Raw genomic sequence first — 10,428 nt, 5'->3', positions numbered from 1 at the left:
TCCAGGAATTTAGAATATTTTGGGTAGTATGATGATATTAATATTAATATTGGGGTAGAGCAGGAAACGTGCAAATTGGGGAGGCTAAGGAGCTTTGGGTGGCCAGTGAGGCTATTGTCTACACACAAACACAAAAACATACACATAAACATAAATACACGCATTCGTTTTTCATACAACAATGTATTTGACGAGCATACGACCCATATGTTATAGGCGTGCGTTGTTGTTGTTGCTAGGTTCCCGGGAAATCCGTCCCTAGCATCCCTTCCCCTTTATCCCTTTGACAACAAAACTAATATTCACTAGAGGTGTCAGTGAGGTCAAAGAAGCCGAAAGTGTCGTCTTGAAAAATGGTTGACCCGGGTGGTAATAATAAAAGGGGGTGGAGAAAAAAGACTGACATTGGGGGAGGAAGCTGCCTTTGCGCAATTTTGATTTTTGACCCGGCCGGTTTTTGTCTTTGTTTATTATTATTTAATATGAAAAATGGGGGTAAATTAGACCTATTTGTAACTTCCTCAAATATGATAATGTTTCTTGCTTGAGCACCCTGGAATTCCTCTATACTTGTTACCAATATTCCTTCAGGTTTTTCCATGTATTCTCTAAAATCTCTGACAACTGATGTAGTTGAAGAAAAGTGTTTGTGTAACAATTGAAATACTCTATCAGTATAATATATAGGTTCAGCTAATATAACAACACTCTCTTTAGGTTTATGTAGGAAATATTTGTTTACAGCTGCAACAACTAATAAAATACGTTCAATTCTATAAACATTTCTGTAGTAATAATTATGGTTACCCATGACATTAGTATCTGGAGAATAAGATGCTTGTTGAGTAGAATATTGTTCTTCTAAAGCTTTAGCTAGATTAAGAATGTTTTGGCTATTTCTCATATTTTTGGTGAGATTAACATGTACAGCATTATGATTCACAACATTATGATTCACTAACCACTTTACTTTCGTAGTTTTGAAATCTTCTCCCCAATCTAAAAATCCATAATCTAGTACTTTTAAGTTAACACAAATTGTCTTTATAGAGTCAGGAAAAACAATTTCTCCAATTATCATTTCATCAATGAATAAATGATCACAGTGATTATCTTGTAAAAAACTGTTTAATGTATTGATCATATCAGTTTGCATATGGTCTTTACTAATCCCTAAATCTTTAGCAGTAATAACTGTGATATTAGGATAAAAGTTAAAATCTACTACAGCTATTTTGTTCATGACAGAAGATTCAGATCTTTGATCAAAAATTTTGTAATATCTATATGTAAGTGCTGTCATATCAATGTAAAATAATTGATCTTTACTATTATCTTTTGCACATTTTTTAGCTCTTTCCTTAAGTACATATGTCTTACCAGTACCATAGTCACCATCTATGATAAGGCATTTAGCTGGTGAGTGTACTGCTTGCAGCTGTTCATTGTTGAGCAAGTAAACAGGAACATTACTATCTCCTGATATTCCATCATTCTTTTCTGTTAATGCTTTCTCAGTTTCTCTGCTAACTGTCAATGGATCTGATATCAATTGATTAAATTTACTTGACTCTTTAATAGAAATATGAAATATCAATTCAGCAACAAGATTTTCATAAAATGTATTATCATAATTTTGAGACTTAACAAGTTTGTTATTAATTAACTGCTTCAACCAAGGTATTTCATGATCAACATCTTTTTCTAGAAGAATGAATTGCTGACAGTTGCTACATGGCATTGTTTGATTTGCTACAATCTCTAAATTAGGAACACATGCTGCTCTTACAAAAACCCATTCTTTGGAAAGCATACCTCCAAATAGTTTCTGCATAAACGAAAAGTGTTGTTTGGTTTGCTTTGAAGCATCTTTTAGTAAGTTGAGTTTTTCTTTTTGAAATTTTAGTTTATCATTAGAATCATTGGAACCACGCTTAACCTCTATGTTTATAATGGCACTATACTCAGGGATTATCATGATGGTGTCCCATTCAGTTTTCTTTTCTTGGATACTAATGTTAAAAAACTGATATTTGTAAAAGTTTTCAAGTTTATCCTCAGGAATATTATATAGGATTTTGCTTTCAAATTTATAATACCTTTCTTTGACTTGTATCTTGTAATAACTTGTACTAGAAGAACCCTGTTCTGTATTTGGGTGTTTATTCTGTATATCAGATTGTTGATTTTCAACCACTTTTTTATTGAGATTTGAATCGTATTTGAAACCATGATTTTTCAAAACCTAACATACACAATGTTAATACTTCATTTATTAGAAAAAGGCAAGTTTGAATTGAAGGTAAAGAAAGGACAGAAGAAAAATTAAGAAGATTTGTAAAAACAAATTGTTGAAGAGGAAATTATTACTATTTTTTATAATAATTTGGCTAGAACATTAAACTTTTGCCAATGAGCATGCAGCAGGTATAAGTGCATTTCTTCTATGTTCCCATTGAGCACCCCTGCCCCACTTATTATTTAAATATAATGAAAGAGATATTTTTTTACTATGCAAACATAAAGATAATGAAATATTAATTATTCCTTTTTAAACAGCCAGTTCTGTGGGCTTTGAAATTCTGTTGGATTTTCCTTCCACTTCAAATGTTCCTTGATACAAGACTCAAGTTCCTTATATTTTTCAATGGCAAGTATCTCCATCACTCTTTCCTCATGCTCATTAATTTCTGCATATTTATCCTTTCTTCTCATTTCTTTCCCCTTATTAATTAATTGCTGAATGCAATCACCTGATTGAAAATTGTTGATTATAAAAGCTTCTAAGTTTGATGCTCTTGCTGCATTGACAAGCTCATGATGTAAATGTTCTTCAAGATATTTATCCAAAATCTGAGCATCTTGCTTTTCTTTTCCCTCATTTCCTAACACAGTTGGTTTCTTGGGTGTTACAAAATGATTTGGTATAGCTATAACCTTACACTCTGGATCAAAATAATAATCAGCTACTTTCTGTTTTATCTCTTCTATCTTTTCTTTAGCTAAAATTCTTTGATTTTCTCCTGCAGGCCCGTGAAAATTTATACTTAAGTTACTTAATTCTTCAGTCAAATTCAATGCTTGAGAATCCTGTGAAGATAGGGGATTTACCCCAAATTGAAGGCCACAAGTGCAAGAAGAATTTGTTGATGTGTCAGCTCCTTCCATTTCTCAAACTAAAATATTCATAAGTGAAGTAAAGATTTCTTTATCATAAAAATCTAAAAAATCTACATTCCCATATTAATTATAAATCACTTGTCTATGCAAAAAAGAAAGCAAATACTCAGGGATAATTTTCAGGTTTTATGCAAGTACATCAAAACCCCACCCCCTTGATTCTAAATGATTAGAGAAGCAATAAAGATGATATCATCACAATTGTCTGGAAATCTACATTACACTTTGACTCAATATGCACTTTTTTAATCTATTAAAAGATTAAAGCATATTTAGGTAATTAATTATCATTAGTAATATATAATATAAAGATATGTTTTAATTTTTGTAGAATTTGATGCGTTTGCAATATATACCTGTAAATACACCACTTTTTTTATTTCACCATCAAGGACATATTGATTATCTTCGTATAATTTAGATTAGACCACTTTGTTACCACTTTGTACTTGTAAATAATAACTTCATGCGTTGATACCTAAACAAATATTAATCTTTTTTTTATGATTATTAACTATTGCATTTTATCTAGTACAAACTTTTAACTTTTATACATGAACTGTGTTCAAATAGACAAAAAAGGTAATTTCATAAAAACAATAAATTCTTTGATTAGTGATAAAAGTTTTAAAAATTAACCGTTAACGGTTGGGGGTGGGAAGATTGTTGAACGCTCCCCCCCCCCCCCCCTCCGTTTTTCTATCTCATTTTCTGTGTGTGAAAGATAAAGAGCCGAAACTGTGTGACTTTTTAAGTATGGGTATGACTCATAACTGAGAGTCGGAATTTTTTTAATACTTTTTTGAAAGGACCGACTGTTAAGGGTTATTTTGATATAAACAATCTATTTACCTTTATGGAAGACAATTTTCTAGCAAAATAGTGCTTCATATAATTTTCACATTTGAACCCTAAAATATAAAACTTATTAGAATATTTTTTTTGCTTTGTTTAAGATATGAATTAAAGAACCAATAAGAGAAAATATCAGAGTGTGTTTTTATGCTCTCTCAGGTTTAAATTGTTGCAAATGTTAGAAGAGAGTATCACAAAATATCTCTGCAGCAAGTGAGTACTACTCTATCTATTCTAAATACACAGATCATTTTGTATATCTAGAATACATCAAAATGATAGAATATACTTTTTTTGTTATAAACAAATAGATATTTTGTAAAGAAGGCGTCTTAACTTTTATTTTTATAGCTAGTTGGTGTTCTTACTAAGTAGTAGATGTAAAATTTTCCATAGAATTTAGATATGCAATTGTTTTTTTTGTAGACCTCTTATTTTTTAAGTAATTTAAGTTTTTTTTTAAAAAGTAAGTTGGTTCTAAGGTACTAAAACGCAACAAAAAAAACAAAGAAAATTGTCATTATGAACAAAAATAGTAAGATCTTTAATTTGACACCTTACTTTTTAAATTCTGTTGAGTAATTATTGAAAAAATCATTTTTTTAACCCACGAGAATAAAAACTTTGAACTTAATTATATAATTACACAGGCATAAGAAATAGGTGTTTTATATACTTTTAGAATGAGAAAAATATTACAAATCGATTCTAAGCAAAATTGAAATAAAAAGTTTACAAAATAGTAAATAAACTGCATTAATAGAAATTATATGAAACTATTATATTATATTATACAGGCAACCATCTTAAATCGTTGTTTTGGGGTAAAAATGGGAAGGGGGTAAAGAGGGGACAAAATAAGTGTTGCCTGTACAATAAAATATGTTTGGCAATTTTTGTTATTTTTATTTTTTTTACTTTTTTTCAATTTTGCTTACAATAGATTCGTAATATTTTTTCTGATTCTAAAGGTATGTATGAACCCATATTTTTTTTGCCTGTGATAGGATATATTTACGTTCACAGTTTTGATTAAACCGAGGTTTAAAAATCTCGATTTTTTCAATAATTACCTAACAAAATTCAAAAAGTTAGGTGTCAAATTAAAGTTCTTACTATTTTTGTTTAATTGCAATTTTCTTCTTTTTTTGTTTAGTTTTAGTACCTTAAAACTGACTTCATTTTTTTAAAAAAAACTTAAATTACTTTAAAAATAAGAGGTCTACAAAAAAAAAACGATTGCATATCTAAATTCTATGGAAAATTGGAAAATTTTACATCTACTACTTACTAAAAAACATCAACTAGCTATAAAAATAAAAGATTTTTTTATAGTTTAATCTAGATTACAGGTTATTAATCATTACCTCTATAAAATAAAATCCCATGCTTTGATAAAACAATTTGATTCAGCTCGTTTTTTTTGTCAAACTTGGGTTGAAACTGGTTCTAGAAAGTTGTATAAGGTTGAAATGGGTTTTTGTACTCAATTGTTTTCCAGAATCCTGGTCCAATGTCTCTGAGTTCTTCCATAGGTTAGTATCTCAACCCTAAAAAAGAAAGAATATTAACATAAAAATTAGGCCACTGACAATATATTTAAGGGGGAGGGGGGGTTAAATTACAATCCCCTCCCACAACCCCTATCTATTTTATTGCAATGGGCCATTAGAGATCCAATTTCTTAACTAAGACTCACTGTAAATTTATCCTTAAGAGAAACTTAATATGGAAGGACACATTACATTCAAATTAAGTTTGATTATATGATATAAAATTTTCTAAATAGCCGAAAATGATGAAAATAGCCACACAGACTTTCTGGTGATAATTGTTTAGTTGGTATGCTTTCTAGATTGTTCTATACTGTTACAAAAATCACCATTAAAAACTATTCATGCCTAAATTAACAATAACATCTATAAAGAAAGACGTATAGACAGACCAACCTTAAATATAGAAAAGCTTTGCTTTAAAAATTCATTTAGTTATTTATACCTTCAGACAGATATCTGTAACAACACTCATGATTTAATCTGAAATAAAAGAATTTTATAAATTTCAATATAAATAAGAATTACAACATTCTTATGAACAAAGATAGTGCTTTCTCTCAAAGAACCTGTCTATCACTACAAACCCTGCTCATCGATTTTTAGATAAACTGAAAATGAGGGGTAATTTTATTTTAACTATCAATTTAACCCCCCCCCCCAAAAAAAAAAAAAAAATTAGAAAACCCAACTTCATGGTTTAAAGCCGTTGCCCCCCCCCCCCCCACTCCAAATATCTCCAGGGGTTTTTTACTCCCTCCTAACATGTAACTTTTACCACAGGAGTATACACAATGAGATTTTAAAATATTTTATGTATATTGTAACAAGCCTGCCCCCTCACCCCCCCCCCCACCAATAAAGTTTTTATATCCACTTTAAAATAAAAAGCTTGGACGTGCTTGAGGTTATTTATAGGATGGAAGGAATGTAATATGCAACAAAAATGTTCATCAATTAAATATGTTATTGTTGGGGGTTGAATTTTAAACCAGATCTAAAGAACACAAGATGATAATCTTTAAAAATTTCCACTGCTAATCTAATCTAAAACAAGGATGACAACATCCATAAAAGCGAAGCTCTGAAATGGAAGGACAAACGGATATTAAGACTTGTATAATGTCAGAACTGAATAATCAGAATGCGAATGTATAAGAGTCAAAGCAAAATTGTAAGTAAATTTGTTGAAAAACTGCTTGATACAGGAAAATGATTATGGACATACTTACATTTTTAGGACTTGATTATAGAGTTGCTTCGCTTTTAATATTGTACTTTGTTGTCCTAGGAATCAGTATACCAAAAATCAGACCAATCGGATAATTAGGTCACATACAAATTTGTTGTTAAAAATGTAAAAAAATCAACATGTTTAAAATGGACGTACGGACATTCTGGTAATGATTATATAGTTGCTACGCTTTCTAACTCGTACCTAACTATTATAGGAATCACCCTGCAAAATTTGAAATCGATAGGACAATTATAACATGCCTAAATTAACGAAAAAAGCTATTTAAAAAGTAAAAAAATCAACATGTTTAAAATGGACGTACGGACATTTTGGTAATGATTATAGAGTTGCTACGCTTTCTAAATCGTACCTAACTACTGAAGGAATCACCATGCAAAATTTGAAATAAACAGGACAATTATAACATGCCTAAATTAACGAAAAAAGCTATTTAAAAAAGTAAAAAAATCAACATGTTTAAAATGGACGTACGGACATTTTGGTAATGATTATAGAGTTGCTACGCTTTCTAAATCGTACCTAACTATTACAGGAATCACCCTGCAAAATTTTAAATCGATAGGACAATTATAACATGCCTAAATTAACGAAAAAAGCTATTTAAAAATGTAAAAAAATCAACATGTTTAAAATGGACGTACGGACATTTTGGTAATGATTATAGAGTTGCTACGCTTTCTAAATCGTACCTAACTACTGAAGGAATCACCATGCAAAATTTGAAATCGATAGGACAATTCTAACATGTCTAAATTAACGAAAAAAGCTATCCGTTACGGACGGACGGACGGACCGACCCTAATTATAGAAAAGCTTCGCTTTTAAAAAGAAGGAGTTATTATGATCATACTGAAAATATAATGATTACATTTTATTTATAATCCTTTGTCCTAACCCTAACCATAATGCAATATATATTTGCCCCAAATCTAATAATCATAGAGATGCATTGAAAGAGCTATGTGTGATACATTTATCCTCTCCCCACCTTATATGCTTTTCTTTATATTTGAAAGAAATTGGAAGAATTAATTTAATCACTATTGTCCTAACCCCTACTAGAAATCTTTAAAGAAGTAAACATAATCACAACGCAAAAAGAACTGATCCAGTCAACTCTCTCTTTTTTGCCCCGGGCTCAGACAGACAAGATTTATAAGGTTTGGCCTTTGGGTCTAAAGTCTTATACTATTATAATCACATTAGATTGTATAGCTAACATCAATTGTAAATTTATGTAAATATATATGTTTAGGAAATAACTAAAAAACTCTATGCAGGCCACAGGCATAATTTTGCTTTATACATAACCAAGCTGTTAGGTGAAGTGTGTGTGCGTTTGTGTGTGTGTGTGTGTGTATTAGTGCGCGTATCAATAGTATCTATCTATCTATCTGTCTGTATGCAAGCAAGATTTTATGTGCGTTCAATTTCTATATGTTCATCCAACCAACCAACTACACTATATATATATATATATATATATATATATATATATATGTGTGTGTCTTGCTATCTCCCACTCCCTATATTCGCGACTAGCGGCTACGCCCCCTAGAGGCCTCTAGGGCACTTGAGAAGGGGGGAAATTGAATTCAATAACCCATTTTCTTTATTTTAGATTTTAAAAGTTAAAGTGAAAATATACTTTTTTGAGGGGGGGGGGAAACATCTCTCATTTTCAATTTTAGTTTATAAAAAATTTTCTAGGGGCGTTTCTTTTGGGAGGGTGGTGGTACCAGTAAAGGAGAACCATATCGGTTCAGTGGTTAGCAAGATCCTTTGGTACAAACAGGCAGACAGACATACAGAGAAAAAGACATTCTGTTACTTTATTATAAGGATCGCCTTCCTCTTTTTAGGTGAGTTTAGACAACCCCTGAGGCAAACTAATAGTGTAGGTTTCTTTGAAAACAAACCTTCTATATTGAAATAATCATATAGAAATAAGCAGCCAATAACTGTTTTGTAATAAGATGTGATTTGGTGTCTATTTAAACTGGCTTTAAAATTTGACTGTAGACCACAACCATAAAAATGTTAATGGTTAGAAAAATTACTCTACAACATCTGTCTGTCTGTATGATCTAGCTTTTCTCCTTCTTGAACATTTTTAAATACTTTCAGTATAGTTAGAAATCTACACTACTTGAAGATGGAATAAATTGTTTGTGGATAATTATCTGACCAAAGAAGACCTACACATTAAATGTCTTTTTTAGTTAGGCCTTCCTAGATATTTTGCTTTAAAAAGTTTTCTTTGCCAAATGAAAATCAATTTAACAATCTTACTTGTCCTTAATGATGGTCCTAAATATTTTATAATTTTCTGTGCTTCGCTACTTAAAAACATCCTTGTTTTCTCATAATTAAAATCTCAGCAATATACATACATATAAAATGTAGAATTATAAATATAAAGTTTTATAACTAACACGTGAATGAAAGTGTTTCAGTAACAGGTGAAGGTATAATGTGAAAGTTAAGTTTAGCAACCCTGGAATAAGGCATAACCACTCATCATCCAATCCTGTCCTTTTAGGTAAAATTTGAACATCCCTAAAAATTGTGGAACCCCTGTTTATAAGATCTTAGAGGACATACTTACTACTTTAATATGTAAAATGCGGAAAAAGTAAGTTCACTATCGCCACCTTCAAATATTTTAAGCAAAAGTCTGACGTCAAAGGGTAAAAACTGGGTGGATTATTCATAATTCCAGAGTAATTAGGTGAAAAAATATCAAATATCAAATACTCATACACATGACTTTTGATTCACAGAGCTAATTTTATTGTGTGTTTTTTTACCCTTTTAAATATTTAATTTTGGACTAAAAGATGCGGTTAAATAGTTTTAAATCTAACAGGCACCTAATATATGAGACGAATTTTTCTCAAAACATATCAAAATCACAATTTCATGAAATAAATTTCCAAAATGTGTTTAGAGGCCTCCAGGTGCACATATAAAAAAATATATTCAATACGGGAATGTACATTAATTTTTCGTCTATTGTCTTATCTCTTAAGATTCCTATATATAAATTACTTTCTATAAAAATAGAAATAAATAAATCCATAAAAAAATAAGCTCTAAAATCAGATGGCCAAACACACGAACATAAAGACTTATAGAGTTTCAAAACAACAGGAGACCTACATATGAATTAACAAGGATGACAACATCCATAAAAGCGAAGCTCTGAAACTGTAGGACAAATGAACATTAACACTTGTAGAGTGCCATAACTGAATAATCAGAATATAAATGTATAAAATTAGAAACAAAATTTAAGCAAATTTGTTGAAAAACTGCGCTAATACAGGATAATGTTTAAGGACATACTTACATTTTTAGGACTTGAGTATAGAGATGCTTTGCTTATAACATTGTACTTTGATGTCCTAGGAATCGGTATTCCAAAAATAAGATCAATCTTATGATTCTATCATATAAAAATATAAAATTTGTTGTTAAAAAGTTAAAAATTAACATGTTTAAAATGGACGTACGGACATTCTGGTAACGATTATAGAGTTGCTACACTTTTTAAATTGTACCTATCTACTACAAGAATCA

At 30.3% G+C, this 10,428-nt stretch overlaps 1 protein-coding gene across 2 annotated transcripts; it reads right to left on the bottom strand.

Annotated features, from left to right (window-relative positions):
- Positions 1-2,428: 2,428 nt before the first annotated feature.
- LOC145327305 (uncharacterized) lies at positions 2,429-6,073 on the bottom strand. 2 transcript variants are annotated; one of them, XM_080170938.1, is made up of 4 exons: positions 6,034-6,073; positions 5,403-5,585; positions 4,033-4,091; positions 2,429-3,176 (listed from the first exon to the last, which is right to left on the bottom strand). In XM_080170938.1, the coding sequence occupies exon 4, from the start codon at positions 3,166-3,168 to the stop codon at positions 2,542-2,544; it is 627 nt and encodes a 208-aa protein (XP_080027064.1). In that variant the 5' UTR covers positions 3,169-3,176; positions 4,033-4,091; positions 5,403-5,585; positions 6,034-6,073; the 3' UTR covers positions 2,429-2,541. The 2 variants fall into 2 exon arrangements, with proteins under 2 accessions (XP_080027064.1, XP_080027063.1); XM_080170937.1 differs by lacking the exon at positions 6,034-6,073 and adding an exon at positions 3,537-3,658.
- Positions 6,074-10,428: the final 4,355 nt, after the last annotated feature.

Source organism: Acartia tonsa, chromosome 8 (genome assembly GCF_053477335.1).
Source record: "Acartia tonsa isolate MP-2025a chromosome 8, ASM5347733v1, whole genome shotgun sequence".
In the NCBI taxonomy this organism is placed as follows: Eukaryota; Metazoa; Arthropoda; class Copepoda; order Calanoida; family Acartiidae; genus Acartia; species Acartia tonsa.
Note: the sequence above shows the minus strand (reverse complement) of the source record. Positions and strands in the feature narration are given on the sequence as shown.

Bases quoted from the DNA above. Each gene is read 5' to 3' on its own strand.
- LOC145327305 (XM_080170938.1), bottom strand. From the start codon at position 3,168: ATGGAAGGAGCTGACACATCAACAAATTCTTCTTGCACTTGTGGCCTT.